The 19827-nt window shown below is 40.9% G+C and overlaps 1 protein-coding gene across 2 annotated transcripts; it reads left to right on the forward strand.

The window, feature by feature from the left end:
- Nucleotides 1-1341: 1341 nt before the first annotated feature.
- Nucleotides 1342-18192, forward strand: SYPL1 (synaptophysin like 1). 2 transcript variants are annotated; one of them, XM_004598597.3, is made up of 6 exons: nucleotides 1342-1487; nucleotides 1772-1843; nucleotides 10895-11019; nucleotides 13008-13215; nucleotides 16568-16756; nucleotides 17938-18192. In XM_004598597.3, the coding sequence occupies exons 1-6, from the start codon at nucleotides 1437-1439 to the stop codon at nucleotides 18070-18072; spliced, it is 780 nt and encodes a 259-aa protein (XP_004598654.1). In that variant the 5' UTR covers nucleotides 1342-1436; the 3' UTR covers nucleotides 18073-18192. The 2 variants fall into 2 exon arrangements, with proteins under 2 accessions (XP_004598654.1, XP_058537448.1); XM_058681465.1 differs by having other exon boundaries at nucleotides 1400-1487; nucleotides 1790-1843.
- The last annotated feature ends 1635 nt before the right edge of the window (nucleotides 18193-19827 follow it).

Genomic DNA, 19827 nt, shown 5'->3' on the forward strand with positions numbered 1-19827 from the left:
CTGTTGACATTTGTCCTGTTAAAGTTATAGAGTCAGACTACCCGAAAAACAACCAGGTTCAGCAAAATCATGCTTCAATGCTATAAAAAGCTAAATACTAACATTGAAATAGACAAGAGACAGCTGAATAGCAATCTATAGCCATTTTAAGGTATATAGAACATGGTTGAATGTAAACCAAAATTGAAATGTCTATGAGGAAATCACAGGTTGTGGTCGAGAACATGCATTTTCCTAGTAACATATTGGTTAATCAATACCATGTCAATTAATGCCACAATGTTGTAAATGGTTGTAAATATTATGTTGGGTTTTTTACTCGATTGGGATGATACTCTGCTGGTTCTACCTTCAGACCAGAGATGGTCTCACCAAGAAGCCATTGAACTTACCAGGACAATAAGATGCTGGACTTTATGACTGGTCAAAACCTCCAATGAAAGAATCTCAACTGAATTTGAACTATGGAAATGCAACAAGGTGGAGCATTTGGGGAGGGGCGGGGGGAATCCCAGTGCATAAAAAAAAAAATGTGTCACATAATGCAATGAAATTAATAAAAAAAAAGAAAGAAAGAAAAATTAACTTGGTACATACAGGCAAGTACTTGGATGGAATCTGGTAGATCTCAAGCTCTAGTTTCTTAGTTTCTTCTTCCTGTAGACTGTGACACTACGCCCTGTGCGGTCACTATTTCTGCTCTAATAGCAACTTTTGAGACACTGAGCTAGGCAGACACGTGATTACTCCCATGGGCCCCAACAGTGGGGTGCCAGGAGACTGTATCCCCAACTGTGGACATTGGACTCAGCCTGCTGAGGAAAGACTCAAGTCCTGAGGGAAAGATGGGACAGACAAGGGTAGGAGGGCGTGAGCCCATCCATCTGCAGGTGCCTGGCCTGCCACACCTACTTTCCCCTCTTCATCCTTCCGCTTTGGCTCCGTAGCCATGGAATTAAGTCTAACTTCCACAGAAATGCTTGTGGGTCCTAAATACCCCCACAGCCAGTAGTCCGTGGTTCGGGGGTAACTCCACCATTTCAATAAAGGGCGCCTAAACAATCTTTGAGATGCATCTTTGGTCTGTGTCAAATACTTGACAGATTCAGCCAAATGTCAGAAATCATGAGGAGAAAAGGGGGGCACGGGGGCCGAGGAAGTTGTAGAAAAGACAGTTAGAGCCCTAGCAAGTGAGAAGAGCCCGGCGACCCCCGGGAAAACTCGGGCTTCGCGCTGGCTTCAAACCTTCCTCTCAAACCCCAGCGCGCAGGCGTGAACCGAGGTCTTTTTCGCCCCCCCCCCGGGGGGGGGGACGGAGCGCAGGGAGGCCGCGCACCGGAAACGAGGCCCAGCTTGAGGGGCGCGCGCGTGCGCGGGAGGAGGCGGGAGCGCCGGGGCTGGGCTTCTGGGAAGGAGGCGGGGCCCCCGCACGCAGCATGGCGTCCACCATGTACTCGGTTCGCCAGCGAATCAGCCGGCTGGGGCAGGTGCGGCTCAGGCGGAGCCTCCGCTTCCCAGCCCGCCCCCAGCTCCTCCCAGCCGTTCCTCTCCGTCTCCGCCCCCAGCGCCTTGGCCGCGGCTCAACCGCCGCCACCCCGTCCCGCCCCGCGGCTGCCCGCCCTCCTCCTAGCCCTGCCCGCCCTCCCCGCCCTCCCTGCCTGCCCTTCCTCGCTCCCGGGGCTGCTCGGCCGTCGTCGGTCCCCTCCTCCTTCGCCCCGCCGTCTTGATTTCTTTTTTTCCCTCTTTTTGTTTCCCCCCCTCCCTCCCTCAGAGAATGTCCTCCTTCCAGATCAACCTCAACCCGCTCAAGGAGCCGCTCGGTTTCATCAAGGTCCTCGAGTGGGTGAGTGCGGGGTGGCCCCGCGCGGGGCCCCGTCGCGCCGCCGCTCCCCGGGGGCCGGGATCGGAGAGAGGGCAGGGAGGCCGCGGCCCGGGGCCCGCGCGGGGCAGAGACGCGGCGGCCGGCGTCGGGTCACGAACGTGGCCGGCGCGCCGGAGCGCACTTCTGGACGCCCCGGTGGAGAGAGGCGGCGGGGCTGGGTGGGTGGGGGAAGTTCAGGTTTCTCTTGAGGTTTCGCCGCCTCCCGTAAAGGAAGAGAAAGTTTCCTGCTGTGGTCCAACCGAAACCTGACGGGCCACCGGGGCGTCCCGGTGCGGGGCCACCCGCCGCTGAGGCCCGGCTGGCCGTTCGGAAGCTGCTTTGGTCCGACTTTCGGTGTTTTGGTTTAAAACCCAGTTAAAGCTAGGAGCAGGGAATCCGGAGCCGGGGCTGGGAGCGTGCGGGAAGGCCTTGCCACACAAGTGGCATCCGCTTATAGGTCCGCGTGGGGCAAGTCAGCTTTTTCCTGGGAACCTTCGCAATAATTCACATCAAAGGAAGCTTGTCCACGGGACCTTGGCAGTGGCTTGGAGGAGCTGGGCAAGGCGCGGGGCTACGGGCTTCCTTCAGCCCTCGAGGCCCCGCAGTTGGGTTGAAGGTGCTGATTTTCAGGCCCGTAAGCAGTAATCCCTGGGTAGCTGGCCACTGCCTCCTGTGCACGCAGGTTGCGCTCGTGGCCAACAAGCGACATCCGAAATACTCCCACGCCTTAATTTAGTGAGAAAGTGACTAAAGACAGGAGCTTGTGGTGTCCTGCTTAGGCTGTTGGTTTTTTTTTTTTAAGATTTTTTTTTTTAATTGGAAAGTCAGATTTATAGAGGAGAGACGGAAAGATCTTTTTAGAAGTAACACAGCAGCACCCATTCTCTAATGAGCACTTAATTTAAATTTTGCTAGGTGTTATCATGAAAACTGAAGTAATGCTGACACAAATATTAGTTTTTCCAGAAGCACATGAATGTGTATTCTAAACTTGGGTTCGTGTTTAAATGTAAAATTATTTGAGCAGATTTCAGGGGGGAAATACAATGTTTAGGCTAATCCAGTGTAAAAGGTAAGAATAAGTCTTACACCTGACAGATTTAGTCTAAGGATTTTAAGTAGTGCAGATTTTTCACGTAAATGAAGAAGCAGCTTCAGTTGTTCTTGTATTGTCAGTTCCTTAAAACTGTTCTTAAATTACTATTGATAGTTCCATAGGGTTCTGATGTATTTTGAGAAAGGTCCTTCTAAGCTTTTTGAGGAAATGCATCTAGTTTGAACTAATTATTATACAGGAGACTTCTTTATAAAACTGCATATTGTTAATGGTGTAGTGCGTATTTATTCATCAAATATTTGAGCATCACATATTACCACATTAAACACTAGCATACAAGCATGAGTAAGAAGCTTTTCCTTATGGCAGAGTAAGCGTGAAGGACATAAAAACAAATACGAAAATGCCATATGATAAATATATAAAGGTATGCACAAAATAAATGAAAAGAGACATGCCCACGCTTCATGTCATAAGGGATGGAGGTCCATTCCAGGGTTTTGAGTAAATGAATATTAGATTTGCTTTTTAATACTCTGCATTTTCTCAACAATGTGTAGAGGATGAATTGGAAAAATCAGAACTAGAAGAAGGGCAATCTCGTACTTGGGAAATTATGAAGGCCTAAACTAGCAGCTAGGGCAATAGAGAGATTGTGGGGTTTGAATTTTTGGAGTGAAGGTTGGTAAGGATTTTGATGTTTTGAGTTTGATCTCTTTAGGTCAGGCATTGGGCTTTCAAAAAGTTGGTGGAAAATTGAATTAAAAGATAACGCAAAGTTTCCATCAATATTTCAAAACCCCCCTCGTGAAAGTGGCTGTATCCTGTAGAGTTGTGCATAAGAACTTAGAATTTAAAATATCTCAGCATGTATTTGACAGGAAAGAGAAAAAAGAATATTTTGACACCCCTGTTAGAAACAAATTTCAAGAAGAGAGTGTTCCACATTGCTAGGTACTGTTGAGAGACTGAGTTAAATAAGGACTTAAATGATTTTGGTAATCAGGAAAGTGAGATTTTAACAAGAGCAGTTTGGGTAAAATCATAAGTGAAATTGTAGTCGTCAGGATGGATATCTGGTAAGAAAGTGAAGACAGGGAAACTATTTGACTATGAAGGTGGGAGAGATTAGTTGTGTTAACCCAAAATAAAAATTTAACTAGTTTCACTGACAGCTCAGTTACATAAATGTTTTCTCTAGAGACAGCCATTATATTTTTGATAATGCAGCAAAAAGAAAAATGCGGTTATTACTATCTGTCCCTGCAAAGGTTACCCAGCATAGTAGACAGACCTGAGACCCTCTGACAGCCAAGTCTAACATGGCTCCAGTGGTATATTATTTACGGTAAAGCTTTAATTCCTTATATAAGTCTACAAGTATACAATAACCAAAAGTTTTATTTTCTTATAACATCAGTTAAAATTTAGTATTCCAGGGTTCTTTGGAAGCAGACACTCTCAAGAACTGGGTTGTAATATTAACCCTGAGGTTACAGATGTCTGTCTAAATGTGGAATATGCCTTGATGTGGATCCTGTGGTCACACAGATAAATGCAGCTATTTTCTTTGCTAACCTGGGACTTTCATGATGAGTATGAAACCTTTTTGACTTGAAAAAGAAGCTTGCTACTATGCTGCCTCTGCGTTCTTGGCAGTTAAAACAGAATTCTGTGTCTGCAACTTCAGTCACGCTCCGTGGGCTAAACAGGAGTGGGAAAATGATTTCAGAGGTTCCAGAGATTGGAGGCAGGCACTGCCATGACAAAGAGGCCACTGAGATGCATGCTTCCCATATGGGAGTGCCTGGGGCCCAGTCCCAGCTCTGCTTCCAGTTCCCACTTCCTGCTGATGCCTACCTTGGGGGCCTGGCATCTGTGCCAACCATGCAGATGTGTCAGTGTTGTCCTTTCCTCTGCTGACTTTATCCTGGCCCAGCTCTGGGTGTTATGGGCCTGTGAGGAGTGAATCAGCAGGTGGAAGATTTTCCTAACTCTTCTCTTCCTCCCTGCGCCCTATATCCTTTCCTCCTTCCCTCCCTCCGTTTCTCAAATAAATTGGAAAAATATAATTTTTGATTATTTTGAAAATGTATCTCAACATATTATATACTCTACATATTAGACAAGTGATACAAACTGAAGTGCCCGTAGCAACCACCCTCAAAATAGATGAGTAAAACAAGCTGTTTGGATGAAATAGAGTAGTATTAAGTCATTGATTACTGGCCACTTGACAGATTGTTAAGACACAGTCTGAAAAGCACATACCCCACATGGTATCTGTCACTCTGTGCCATCTGATTGTTGCCTTAGGAAAATGTGGGTCTGATGTTACCAGATCTTAGTTTCTCCACACAAGGTCAGGAAAATCAGGAAATCCAAATTTTCCAGTGTATTATCCTGTTGGTAAAATATTGGCAACAAATTCATGTTTGTTAATAAATACTTGAAAGATTACACATGTGTGTCTGCAGACCAGTTTTTAGCAGTGCACTTGCCAGTATGCAGCTTCCAGTTTAGCTCAGAATCGCAGTAAAATATAGTAAGAGCTGATTTGACTGGATAATTTACTCAGATTATTTTGTACTTTGTTAAATATAAAATGTGTACTTTGTCCCTTTTTTCTGTAAGATAAGATAAAGATCAGAACTGCTACATTTTTATTCTTGTGACAAGAAGCTTTGAGCTGGTTCTGTGACGTTCGAATTATGATGTATTTTTAAATCATTGGAAATATTTTTCCTTGGGTCTGGCATGATAGCCTCACAGCTAAAGTCCTCGCCTTGCAAGCACTGGGATCCCATATGGGCATGGTTCTAATCCCGGTGGCCCCCGCTTCCCATCCAGCTCCCTGCTTGTGACCTGGGAAAGCAGTCCAGGATGGCCCAAGGCCTTGGGACCCTGAGACCCAGAGGAAGCTCCTGACTCCTGGCTTTGGATTGGCACAGCACCGGCCATTGAGGCTGCTTGGGAAGTAAATCAACAGATGAAAGATCTTCCTCTCTCTGTCTCTCGTCTTCTCTGTATATCTGACTTTCCAATAAAAATAAATCGCTTTTTATAAATTTTTTAAAGAAATATTTTTTCCTTAGTTTAGTAGGCATTTGCGATGTGCCAGGCCTTTTGGATGAGAGCAGGTACAAAGACATGGCAATCTAACCAGGCAGGGAAGAGTAGAGGCTGTAGTCGTCTTTAAAAAAAAAAAAAAGTTATGAAAGAGAGGTTCGTTTCCCCAGAGATCACAACGGCCAGGGTTGGGTCAGGCCAAAGCCAGTAAGCCAGAAGTTCATCTGAGTCTCCGCTGTGAACCATAGGGACCCAAATACTTGGGCCATCTTCCGCTGCTCTTCCCAGATGATTAATTAGAAAGGGTTGGGAACAGATGTGGAGCAGCTAGGACTGTAACCAGAACCCATATAGGATGCTACATTGTAGGTGGTGTGGTGTTTTGTTTTGTTTTGTTTTGTTTTGTTTTGTTTTGTTTTGTTTTGAAGATACATTTGTTTATTGGTTCACTCTCCAAATGGCCGGCGTGGAGCGGAGCTGATCCAAAGTCAGGAGCTTGTTCCAGGTCTTCCACATGGGTGCAGGATCCCAAGACTGGGCCATCCTCCACTGTTTTCCCAGGCCACAAGCTGGGAGCTGAATGGGAAGTACAGCAGCCAAGACGGGAACCGACATTCTTATGGGATAGTGGTGTTTACAGATGAAGAATTAGCCAATTGAGCCATCGTGCTGGCCTCACACAGGTAGTATCTTTGCCCACTATGCCACAGTGCCACCAGCCCCAAGGCCATGGTTTTAAAATAAGCCACAGTGGGCTCGGCAGCGTGGCCTAGTGGCTAAGGTCCTCGCCTTGATCCCATATGGCTGCTGGTTCTAGTCCTGGCAGCTCCACTTCCTTTCTGTCTCTCCTCCTCTCAGTATATCTGACTTTGTAATGAAAATAAAATAAATCTAAAAAAAAAATTAAAATAATAAAATAAGCCACAGCATGCCTTTCATTTGCTAAATTTTCCGTTAATTTGGAAGCCTGTTTTGTCTTTTTAAAATTTAATGTTTTGAAAGAAAGAGAGGGAGCTTCTGGCCACTGATTGACTCTCCAGATGGCACCAATAGTCAGGGCTGAGCCAGGACCATACCCTGGCTTCCTGCGTGGGTGGTAGGAGCATATATTTGGACCATTTTCTGCTGCTCTCCCAGCCACATCAACAGTGAGCTGGATTGAAAACTGAGCAAGCAGGGCTTAAACTGCAGTGACATAGGCAGTAGTGGGAAACCCCTGACTTGAGGGCATTGTAAAGCTCACTAAATCATTTGATCTACCAAAACAGCCACTGGCTGGACTCAAAATTGAGTGAATCCATAGAAAGCTAATTTTTAAGTTGATAGTTTTTATGGCCTTCAATGTTATAAATATCTAAGTAGTCCTTGGCAGAAAAAAGGTTCCCCATCTCTGCATGTGGGTGTGGTAATTCATGCCCAGCCCACTCTAGCACAACGCCTACCCTCATTTTGTTTTTTAAACAGAGACAGAATTGCTGTAGTACAGTTAATATATAATAGAGTTAAGGTCTGTGGTAGCAGGAGAAGAATCGCGAGAACTGTTAGAGAACGGGGACGTTCGCGGCAGAATTAAAGGTGGTTCTAGGGTATGGATACACACTGTTTCAGGTGCAGTGATTAGTGCTGTGTGACAGAAGCACGTAGCACCTGGCCTATATGCGCCTATACTAGTGAATGTAGTGCCAATAAATCTGGAAAGATGGCTTGAATTGGAAAACCATTGAAAAAAATCCCTTTAAACAGGATTGACATAAAAAATTGTGTGAGGTCAGTATGACATGATTCTAAAGTAGCTCTGGCTCGTAAAAATGCAATAAAAGCAAAAACCCAAGCCACATAGGAATTTTAAATGTTCTGTCAGCCACACTAAAAAAAGTAGAAATAGGCTGACATTGTGGTGTAGCAAGTTAAGCTGCTGCTTGCAAAGCCAGCATCCTTTATGAGTGTGCATGCATGTTCTGGCTGCCCCGCTTCTGACCCAGCTCCCTCTATTGGTCTGGCAAGCAGTGCAGGCTGGCTCAATGCTAGCCCTACTAGGAGCAGCTCCTGGCTGCTTGCTTTGGCCTGGCCTACTCTTGACCTGACTACCTGGAGAATGAACCAGGATAGAAGATCTCTTCCTCTCTAAATCTTAAATAAACAAATCTTAAAAAAAAAAAATAGAAACAGATGAACTTTAAATAATGTATTTTTTCAGCAAGTTATCAATATTGAAGTTAATCAGGTATTTCACATTTTTTTCATAGTGTCTAGTTATAGAGAGTTTCTCACCATAGAATAGCTGCAAGCAGCTACTAGCTACTTTGCCAGACCCCGCAGCTTTAGAGGCCGCACCATAGAAGGTGGGTGGTGATCGGGATGAAGTGAGAGATGTGAGGAAGGAGCTGTTGGGTTAGACGCTGTGACAACAGGTAGGACTTAAACAAAATTAAGGGGCAGAAATGATATAGACACGTAAAGCTCTTTAAAAACATATTTTTATACTCTGTGTAATCTTAGATTTTTCTTTGTTTTTTATTTATACCCAGCATTAAGTTTCTAAAGTTTCTGTGTGTTAACATGACTAACCATAGTTCCCATATAGTTTTTGGTATTTCACTTCCCATTGTAAGAATGTACTACTATATAGTAACACTTTCCCTGTTTCTTTTCTCTCTCCCCTTGTTTGACAAGGTAGTGTCACTGGGAACTTGTCTTAGTACACATCAAAATCACTGGGAATGTGTCTCAGTACACATCAACATCACTGGGAACGTGTCTCAGTACACATCAACATCCCTGGGAACGTGTCTCAGTACACATCAACATCCCTGGGAACGCGTCTCAGTACACATCAACATCCCTGGGAACGCGTCTCAGTACACATCAACATCTCTGGGAACGCGTCTCAGTACACATCAACATCCCTGGGAATGCGTCTCAGTACACATCAGCATCCCTGGGAACGCGTCTCAGTACACATCAGCATCCCTGGGAACGCGTCTCAGTACACATCAGCATCCCTGGGAATGTGTCTCAGTACACATCAGCATCACTGGGAACATGTCTCAGTACACATCAACAGGGGTTTCTTTTAGCTCTGTCAGTCCCATAGGTCCTTTGGACATTACGTTTATTGTGAGTGTTTTCTCCTTGTTTTACATTCAAAGTTGACTTTTGGTTTTTGAGAATTCTTTTTCTGTAGCTGAATTTAATAGTATCATATGGTTAAAGCTTTTTTTTTTAATATGTCTAAGATAACTTCTCTTTCATATGTTAGCAACTTTTCTTTTGTGTTGTCTGAAACTATTAAAGACTGGGGCTCGCTTTGTGCAGCAACATCCTGTATGAGTATGAGTCTGAGTCCCATCTGCTCCGCTTATGATCCAGCTTCCCGCTAACACACTCAGAAGGCAGCAAAAGGGGGTCCAAGTGCTTGGGTCCCTGCCGCCCACGCAAGAGACTTGGAATGGAGTTCTGGGTTGCTGCCTTCTGCATTATGGCCATTGTGCATGGAAGGATTAGATAAAGGGGAAAAGCAGCAACATGGAATTAAGATTTAAAGAGTGCTCCGGGGCCATTGGAGGTTTGCACAATGTAAAATGTTTTGCTTTGTGTTTTTAAAAGAATATCTGGATTGTTAATTGATTATAAGGTAGTAGACTGAAGCTGGGGCAAGGTTGAATCAGGTAGATCATTCGGAAGGTCACTGTTATAAAATCAGGCGAGAGGTGATGGACAAATGATTGTGGTAAGAAGTGGCCAGATTTCAGAAATGTATTTTGAGAACAGCCACCAGCCTTTGCTGAAGGGTTAACCTCTATTATTACAGTGTGTTTGGGTTTTTCTTGCATAGAAAATTAAGAAGTACAGATAGAAGAATGAAGTTTGATTTCCCATATCATTGAGAGGTGACCACTGTTAAGATTTGCATGTATAACCTTTCTAGTTTGTGTGTATGCATATATGTGAATACATGGACAATGCATTTAAAAAAAACCTGTAAGTGTATGAAACAGTTGGATAATCCCCAGTGTTTCAGTGGCTATCTGTTGCGTTGTGTGAATGATGCTTTGCTTCCCTGTCAACATTTGGGATGTTTTCAGGTTTGTTTGTTTGCTTTTTGGTTTTTTTTTCCTATTATAGATAGCATTTGAGAACATCATTATGTTGGTTTTTTTTTTTTAAGGTTTATTTTTATTGGAAAGTCAGCTGTACAGAGAGAGAGGAAGATCTTTGATCCGTTGATTCACTCCACAAGCAGCCACTATGGCTGGTGCTGAGCTGAATCAAAACCAGGAGCCAGGAGCTTCTTCTAGGTCTCCCACATGGGTGCAGGGTCCCAAAGCTTTGGCCCATCCTTGACTGCTTTCCCAGGCCACAAACAGGGAGCTGAATGGGATGTGGGGCCACTAGGATTAGAACCAGTGCCCATATGGGATCCTGTCGCATGCAAGACGAGGACTTTAACTGCTAGGCTATTATAGCACCAGACCCCATTGTTAACACTTTTTAAGCAGATGCATGATTAAGAAATTTTCACACTGATAAAGTAGCATCTCTTCTCCATAAACAACCACTTGGATTTACAGCTGAGGATTCCAAAGAAAAATAACTCCAGTTACCCATTTGTTTTTGACACTAATAGCTGTTTTTCTGAATTTCATGCTCATGTTTAGTACATATATTGGAGTATGAATAAGTAAATTACTGTATGGACTGGAATATTAATTTTTATGCCTAGGAAAGTGAAATCATTTGTTGAGACTTGCAAATAAATATTTGAGTGATGTTCCCCGTGTTTAATTTCTAATTAAGAATTTCTAAAATGTTAGCCAGTTTCAGTAGTCATTGTACTTGATGTTTTAATTGCCTTTGTTTAGGATTCACTACCTTTTTTCTTCTTTTTCCGATCTTATTTTGTGTAGTTTGCCTCCATCTTTACGTTTGCTACCTGTGGAGGTTTTAAGGGCAAAACAGAGGTTCTGGTGAATTGTCCTCCTCAGATTACTGCCAATGAGACTATTACAGCCTCTTTTGGTTATCCGTTCAGGTGAGTTACCTATTTGTTTCTCTGGTTTAACCGCATTTTTTATTTTCATAGTGAATCATTGACATTTCCAGCTGCACTAGCAGACATTTGACCTAAAGGTTAATATGCATCCCCTTGTCTGCTTTCAACTCCAGCTTCCCACCACTGCACACTCTGGGAGGTAAACACGATGGCTCCGGTCTCCCCCATGAGATTGCTTCAGCCCTGACAGGTCCCTGGCTGCTGAAGGCGTTTAATGCGGGAACCCAGGATGGAAGCTGTTTCCTGTTCTCTCTCTGTCTCAAATATATATATATTTTAAAATTTCTAGCAATTATTGATGAGAGAAATTTTAGGAGAAATTTTAGAGTTCATACTGATTTTTTAAAGATTTTTATTTATTTATTTATTTATTTTGGAAAGTCAGAATTAGAAGGAGATAAAGAGAGAAGGATCTTCCGTCCACTGGTTCCCTCCACAAGTGGCTACAAGGCTGGAGCTAAGCTGATCCGGAGCCAGGAGCTTCTTCTGGGTCTCCCCCATGACTTTGGACCGTCCTCTACTGCTTTCCTAGGCCACAAGCAGGGAGCTGGATGAGAAGTGGAGCAGCCAGGACACAAACTGGCACCCATGTAGGATCCCGGTGCATGCAAGACGAGGACTTCAGCCACTAGGCTACCGTGCCGTGTCCCCATGCTCTTTTCTGAGTGATCATTGCTACTTGAAACAGGCCAGTGTTTGTCTGCCAACGTTTTTCCTCATCTGATGAAATAAATACAGAAAAATGAGAATGAGCATTTAGGGACTTCCATGTGAGAGATAATTTTAAAACTTTATAATGACATCACCTGTGCCTAGTCATGTTTATCATCCCAAAATAGGAATTGGAAATTAAAAAAACAGAATGGGTGGGCATCCTAGCACAATAGATTGAACTACTGCTTAGGATTCCTGGCTTTCCTCACAGGAGTGCTAGGTTGAGGTTGTGTTATTCTACACTAGTGATCAGCTTCCTGCTGGTGAGCCCAAGAGGCAGAAAACTCCAGACCACAGACTTGGGTTCCCCATGGCGAGTTTCAGATGGACTCGGTTCCTGGCTCTGGCTCCAGCCTGGCCCAGCCTGGCGCAGCCCTGGCCATTGCAACCACTGAGCAGTGAATCACAGGATGGAAGATCTCTCTCTGTCATCTACCTTTGAAATAAATAAATAAATGTTTTTAAGAAAAAGGAAAAGGTAGGTTATTCTGTTGTCTTAGTGTAACAGAGCAAAGTCCAGATTTCTCATGTTTTTTAACAACTGAAAAATAATGTTCTTCACGTAGTTTAAAGACCTATATATAAAGTGAACAGTTCTGTGTTTCACTATCATCTTACCATACTTTCAAGCAAAAATTTTGCATTTTGTAAGGGGTTTTTTTGAGCTTCAGGATTTATTTAAAAAATTGTTGAGTATCTTCCTGAGTTAATTCTCAGTTTTTCTGTCCAGTAGATTGGAAATATTACCTTTTAAAAGATGTTTGGATAATAAAAGCTTTTATTAAACGATGTGTCAAGTAGAAGCACTTAGCAGTCATCAGAGCCTTTGCCTGCTACCACTTGTCCTATACAGGTGTTCTACAGGGAACTGTTATTAGCAATCTTAGTGGTATCTTTGTGATTTATGAACAGAGAAAACTGAAGGTAATGTGAATTTTCATGTAGTAACATTAATCCAAGATTAAAATGTGAAGTATTATAATTAATTGGCTCTCCTGGGGGTCAATATACAGTCTACTGTTTGGATGTGGAAGGGTTTACTTCAGGTATAGTCAATCTGTCATAAATCAGTTACCAGCTCTGATTTATTTACATATATAATGACAATTCTATTTATTTAGACCTAGAACTTTGTTTGAAAGGAAATATTTGATGATTTAGTGACTGCTTTTTGTTTGAAATGTCATATTAATATATGTCTGTCCAATTCTGTTGAGAGAGCCTAATAATTTATTTGTCTTTTTTTTTAACAGGTTGAATCAGGCGTCATTTCAGGCATCTGCAGATGTAAATCTGTGTAATGTGACTTGGGGAGATCATGTCCTCATAGGAGATTACTCTTCCTCAGCACAGTTCTATGTTACATTCGCAGTGCTTGTGTTCTTGTACTGCATCGGTGCCCTTGTGCTGTATGTTGGTTACACGAACCGATACCGAGATAGTCGCAAACTGCCTATGGTTGTAAGTAATCATTTTGTCTATTTCTACACAAAAATCCTTTGTGTTAAGTTATGTAAGTTTGTTTATTAGATGTCAAAATTCTTGACTCAAATCAATTTAACTTTCATATGTGTTTGCCATGAGATTGAACTTTTTTATTGTGCTTAACTTTTCAGTACTCAAATGTGTGATATTAGGTCACAGATTGCAGAAAAATTATGTAGAAATTATGCCTTCAACTTGAAAAATAATATACAGTATCAGTAGTCTTCCTGATTTCTATGTTTTTTTTTCTCGATGCCCCCCTTCATGCCTCCACAATATCCTAGTAAGCTTAATTGGTCACAACAGGGATCAGCAGATAATGGCCCACAGGTCAAATCTGGCTCACTGGATGTGTTTCTAAGTAAAATTTTTAGAACATGCCATACCCTATCATTTATACTTTGTCTGTGACTGCTTCCATGCCGTAGTGGCACAGTGTACTATATGGCCCCTTTCAGTAAAGTTTGTTCACTCCTAGTCTGTATTCCTAAATTCCTTAACTTAGTGTCTGACCCAAATAGCTCTTTATTTAATTTTAATGGTGTCCATTTGTTAATATTGAACGTTTGAGAAGCCAACAAAGTATTTGGATTTGATGTTTTGATACCTTTCTTGGCCTTAGAGTTTAATGATCTAGAAATAAAATAACTTCTGAGTTTTAGTTTAGAATGTATCTGGATTCTCGGTGGCAAGTTCAGAGATAAGTCATAGTTTTAAACTCAACCTCCACTGTAAAAGAATGGCTGAAAGGTGAGTGTTAGTGCTGTTGACTTTTTAGAGAACAGAGGTATTTTTCTGAAATTGATCATTTTTAACAATGAGAATAATTTATCCTAATTCTTTGTGTACTTAAAAAGGCAGTATTTAAATATGAATGTATTATTAAATAAGATAATGTGTTCTGTTTTTAATTTTTGCTCCCTGGATCATAAGCATGCATATGGTAAGTCAGAAATAAAGTAGTGTTTAGCATTCATATTCATTCTGTTTCTCATATCTGAGAAGAAGGAAACCATAAAATACTTCTTGGTTGTAAATGCGTTTAAGAAAGATAGATTCAGGTGTTCTGACTTGCAGTGTGTATATGTTTGTATTATATATTCAAGAGGAATGACGTTACAAGTCTACAGCTTCTGCAAGTTTTCCAAGCCTTATTGAAGACAGACTAAAATGATCAAATACACAATAATAGTGGCTAAAATTATTTGTGATCAAAAGGTGTGCTGTTGCCATTTTGTCATTGTCTCCACAAATTTTGGGATAATGTAGCAGTAAGCCCTTCTCATATTTTGTCTAGTAGTTTTTAAAAATTTTACATTCCTGGGCCGGGTGTGGTAGCCTGGCAACTAAAGTCCTTGCCTTGCACGTGCCAGGATCCCATACGGGTAACTGATCTAATCCCGCCAACCCTGCTTCCCATCTAACTCTGCTTGTAGCCTGGGAAAATAGTCAAGGATGGCCCAAAGCCTTGGGACCTTGTACCCGTGTGGGAGACCCAGAAGAGGTTCCGGGCTCCTGGCTTTGGATTGGCGCAGCTCCTGCTGTTGTGTCCACTTGAGGAGTGATTCAGCAGACAGAAGATCTTCCTCTGTCTCTCCTCTCTGTATATCTGACTTTCCAATAAAAAAAGAATAAATAAATCTTTTTAAAGATTTTTACCTTTCTAAAGTGTATTCATCTGTTTTAGTAAAGGGTTTTTCTGTCTGATAAAACTATAACACTTGTAGTTACAGCATACAAATAATAAAAATAATTTGTGCCTTAGAGTTATCAGTCATACAGAGCAATAATCTAAAATTGGTTCCTTTATTGGTATTGTTGTTCATATAATAGGTGCTTCTTGCCTGTAAAAGTACAGCTTCTAAATTAAATTTCAAATTCTTTTGTTTTTTCATTTGACAAATATTTTTAGGTACTCCAATTTTTAGATATAACTAAATGTGACATTGATATCTAGGCAGACAGAGAAATAGAGATCTTCCATCTGCTGATTTTAGTAGCTATAAGTGGCTGGGACTGGATTGGGTTGAAGCCAAGAACCAGGAGTTTCTTCCAGGTCTTCGACATGGGCTCAGGGATCCAAGTACTTGAGCTATCTTCCACTGATTTCTCAGGTGTATTTTGACAAGGGAGCTGAATGGGAAGTGGAACATCTGGGGCTCTAACCAGCACCCATCTGGGATGTTGTTGCTACAGGTTGACAGCTTAATGTGCTATATGCCACAATGCCTTCCGCAATAAGGACACACTTTTTGAGCAGTATCCTCAATTGTGTTCTAAGATATATTCTTGGGAATGTTTCAGTTATGAAATTTTAGATCTATTTTCATTGTCTTTTTAGGTAAGCATTGCACTTTTTATATTCAGTAGCAGGAGCTCAGTAATTGTTCTAGGCAACATAGACGATCAAGAATACCAGGAAAATCAAGACCAAACAAAATAGGTTGCCCCATACCCTAGAAATCTGCTATGAATCATACCCTTACTAGGAGCAGCCTGCCACAGGCAGCTATGGTTTCATGCATGTCTGAACTCCATGTGGCAGTGCACAGAGTGTAGCAGGATTATAGTACTGTGTAAGAAAAATACTATACTATGACCAGAGTTTCATCCACTTCCCTTCACCCTAACTATCTTGTAGGGCTGGCATTGTGCAGTTCACACAATACCAGAGCACCAATCCAAGTGCTGGCTGCTCCACTTCCAATTCAGCGCCCTCGTAATGCAGCTGGGAAAGCAGCAGAAGGTAGCTGAAGTGCTCAGGCCTCTGCCATCTACGTGGAAGCCATGCCTAGAGTGCCAGGATCTTGGCTTCAGCTCGCAACCAGCTCGCAGCCATCTGAGGAGTGAACCAGGGAACAGAAGACCTTTTTTTTTTTTCTTTCACTCTGCTTTTCAAATATATACTTTTCTAAAGTACTGTTCCTAAAGCCATCGTCTGTGTGACTTGAGAGCTTAAGAAGACAGTGTGAGTTTCAACTAATTAGGAAGAAAGAATACACCTAACGAAAGAATTTTGCATCTTGGTCAAGATTGGATTTTTAACCTAGAGAAAATGTAATGTTTCATTACCTCATAGCATCAGTTTTGATTTGCAGTTGTAAAGATCTTAGATTCCTGAGGAAGATAGTTGAGTCTTGTTTGCTGTTGTGTGTCATACAGTGTGCAGCTCACAGCAAACAGTAATGAATACTGCACTGACCATGACCTGTTCTGTGAAGGATAACCATGAAAGCCATTTCTCAGTACCACTGGGTTGTCTGTGATTCGTATTTAGTATTCTCAAGTTGCTTTTTCACTAGTTTAACTCATGCTTGTTTTTCTTTAGGACTTCGTTTGTACCCTTATTTTCACTTTTTTGTGGTTGGTGAGCACTTCAGCCTGGGCTAAAGCTCTTACGGATATTAAAGTGACCACTGGTCACAGCATTGTTCAGGAACTTCTGCCTTGCAAAGATCCGAAAGTGCATTGTTACTTTGGCTCTGTGACCAGCATGGGATCCCTAAATGTGTCAGTGGTATGTGTGCATTTTTACTTCACTTGTCAGGGAAAAAAAACTAATAATGTTGGTTTAAGAAAACATTTTTCAACAAATCCCTGCAAGGACCTCTTGTTTTTTATTTTTACTGTTATCAGAACCGTAATATAGTGTTTACCTTTATAAAGTGAATAAAAGTTTAAAAATATTATCACCTGTTACAAATTTGAAAAATATCCCTATTAAGTCTTAAAATTGACAAGGTGAGACTTTCGCTAACATTTTGTGCTAAGGTCTTTACACTATAGCTTGTTTCAAGTCATCCAGCCATCCCAGGAAGACTCTGGAAGGTAGAATTGTTGCTTTCATTTTTACAACTGAGGATAATGCATCTCAAACATGAAACTGCCCAGATGACACTACTGGTAAATGGCAAGCTAAGATTTGAGCCAGCCCTAATCATAGAACTTCGCTTTCCAAATCTTTGATCTGAACCATTAAGAAATGTTTTGGTGTACAGATAAAAAGAGAAAGCATTTGACCTTCAATAATAGGGTAATACTCAGAAGATTTTTGTCTTGACCTTTTTAAGTCACTGTTAGGTTTATAAAAGAACTCTTAAAATAGGGGAGCTGCAGTTTATTCGTGATGCTTGCGTCTAGTCACAGATTTACGTTTGAGAAGATTACTTGCTTTCCTAGTGACTAGTGCAGGATGTGGAATACAGTTCCTGTGTGATGTCTCTTCTGCCTACAGTTATCGGACTGGTGCAAAAGGTTGGCAGTAGAGGGAGACGGAGAAAAGTAGAAACAGGTATACAGTTTGTAACACCTTCAGATAGGAGAAAAGTGAAAGCCTCCAAAAGAAGAAAATGAGGATTCCTTATGTTCCTTTTTATTCTAGAGTCTGTGTACAAACCAATAAAAGAAGAGCTTCCATTTTCTCATTTAATCTCATTTTTGGTAGTAATGACCACCATGCAAATTAAAAGTTTTATCATGGGTTTATGTTAAAATTTTGAAAAAATGAGAGTAAGTCATTATATATCCAAATATTGTATATTGAAATATAAAGCCTTCCCTTTTTACCTTATATTGCATATATTGAACTTTACATACTGATAGCACTGCCTGAAAATGTTACATATTTAAAGATAAAAGTTTTTAAGTAGGACTTGGTTTTTAAATAGATGTTAGTATCTTTATTTTTCTCTTTCATAGATCTTTGGCTTTTTGAACATGATACTTTGGGGAGGAAATGCATGGTTTGTGTACAAGGAGACAAGTTTACATAGCCCATCGAATACTTCCACTGCCCATGGTCAAGGAGGTGTTGCGCCTCCTGCTGGAATGTAGGAAGAAGTGCACTGTAGGAATTGTATGCCTGTGCTACGATGTGTTGCCAACATGTTGAGAAGCAATATTGGTTTCTAATAAAAGTAATGGCTCTTTTTCAATAAATTGGTGGATTTTAAATTTTGCTGCTTTTTTTTACATAAAGCCTGTGTCTTTCCTAGAAATGTAAGATGTAAATGTATTCTTACATGTAAATTTGAAAGTTCAGGGGCCTATTATGAGATGATATACATTTTTAAATAGGCAGTAAGTTGTTTGCTTTCTGAAGTGTTTACATCTTAAGCCTTAGTGTATATCTTCATTCAGAAAAAAATTTATTATCATATCATAATAGGAAGAAAATTCTTTGGTAAATACACTACTTTAAGTTTGTAAAGATCATATGCCCAGATCTGTCTTTGTTTGAGAAATCCTAGATTATAGAAGTTTTTTTATTTACAGAAAATATATATTTAGTTCAAAATTTACATCTAAACATTGTTCATGTTATTAAAATGTAATTGCAAAGACTGGGTGTATGCTCTGCTTCTGTTTTTCTAAATGACCTGTCATACTTAATAGGCAGGTATTAAAATTGTGTTAAGAGCAGGACTTTGTACATTTCTAATAGATATGTAGTTTATTTAGTAATTCTGTTGCATGAGGCAGAAGCTTGTATTACACTGGTGATTTCATAGAGCATGTTTTCCGTGAACTTCTTTGAAGTACCCCCATGTACCCATAGAAAGAACACAGTTCATCTAGATCCTTCTGTGTGTGGGCATTGTTCGTGGTGACGTTTGCTATCCTGTGTTGCCCTGCTGTGTTAGCATAGGTTGAGACCTAGTCTCCTTGCAAGTAGAGAAAAATAGGCCACTTTGGCGGGGGGGCATACCCTTTTCAGAGGGTTAAAAAATTAGGATTATCTTTTTTCTTTTGAAATATTTAGTATTTAGAGTCAATGAAGTTGGCTATCTTGAGTTTACCATTGATATTGTGAAAATAAATGATTCAGATTTCATGTTTCTTAATGTTATTTCTTAATTCACAAGTGGATGATAAGGAATTATGCATCATAAAGGAACCTGAGCTTTACTGTGGGCATACTCTGCACACACATCTAGGGATATTCTGAACACAGGGCTTACTCACATATTGCTTCCTAATGTTCTTGTGCAAGGATTCAGATTTCCTAGTCTTAGAATATGATTGTTTATATGTGAAGCATAGCTTACTATTGCCTTAGTTTTGTTGCTTTTATTTGTGACAAAATGTTGATATGAGGAATGTATATCTTTTATGCAACCAACTTAATAAAAAAATTGAAGGAAAGTGCTCTGATTGTTACAGTACAAGAAAGCCTTCACTCTAAAGGCATGTGCAGTACAAAGTGAAACTGACTTTAAAGCAGGAAATAGAATCAAGTGATGTTTTTAAATGTTTGGCAAAGAATAAAAAAATTCTTTGATAACTGAGTCTATTATTCTTTTTCTTTCAATCTCATTTTTTTAAATAATGTATTTGTAACTGTCAGACTAAGTTTTCCAGATAGATGCTAATTGTCCAATTAGGCAGCATAGATTCCCAATTAAGAATGTTTGCTCTGGGACCAAATTGAATCTTGACTTTACCACTTACTGGCTAATACACTGTAGACACATCACCTTCTGTATGCCTCAGTTTGCTTGTCTAGAAAATATGAATAGCAAGAATATTGACCTCACAGACAGCTTATAAAGATGCAGTTAAATAATGTAAAATCTTTAAGACACTGTT

The sequence above is a fragment of the Ochotona princeps genome, chromosome 25, assembly GCF_030435755.1.
Source record: "Ochotona princeps isolate mOchPri1 chromosome 25, mOchPri1.hap1, whole genome shotgun sequence".
Lineage (NCBI taxonomy): Eukaryota > Metazoa > Chordata > Mammalia > Lagomorpha > Ochotonidae > Ochotona > Ochotona princeps.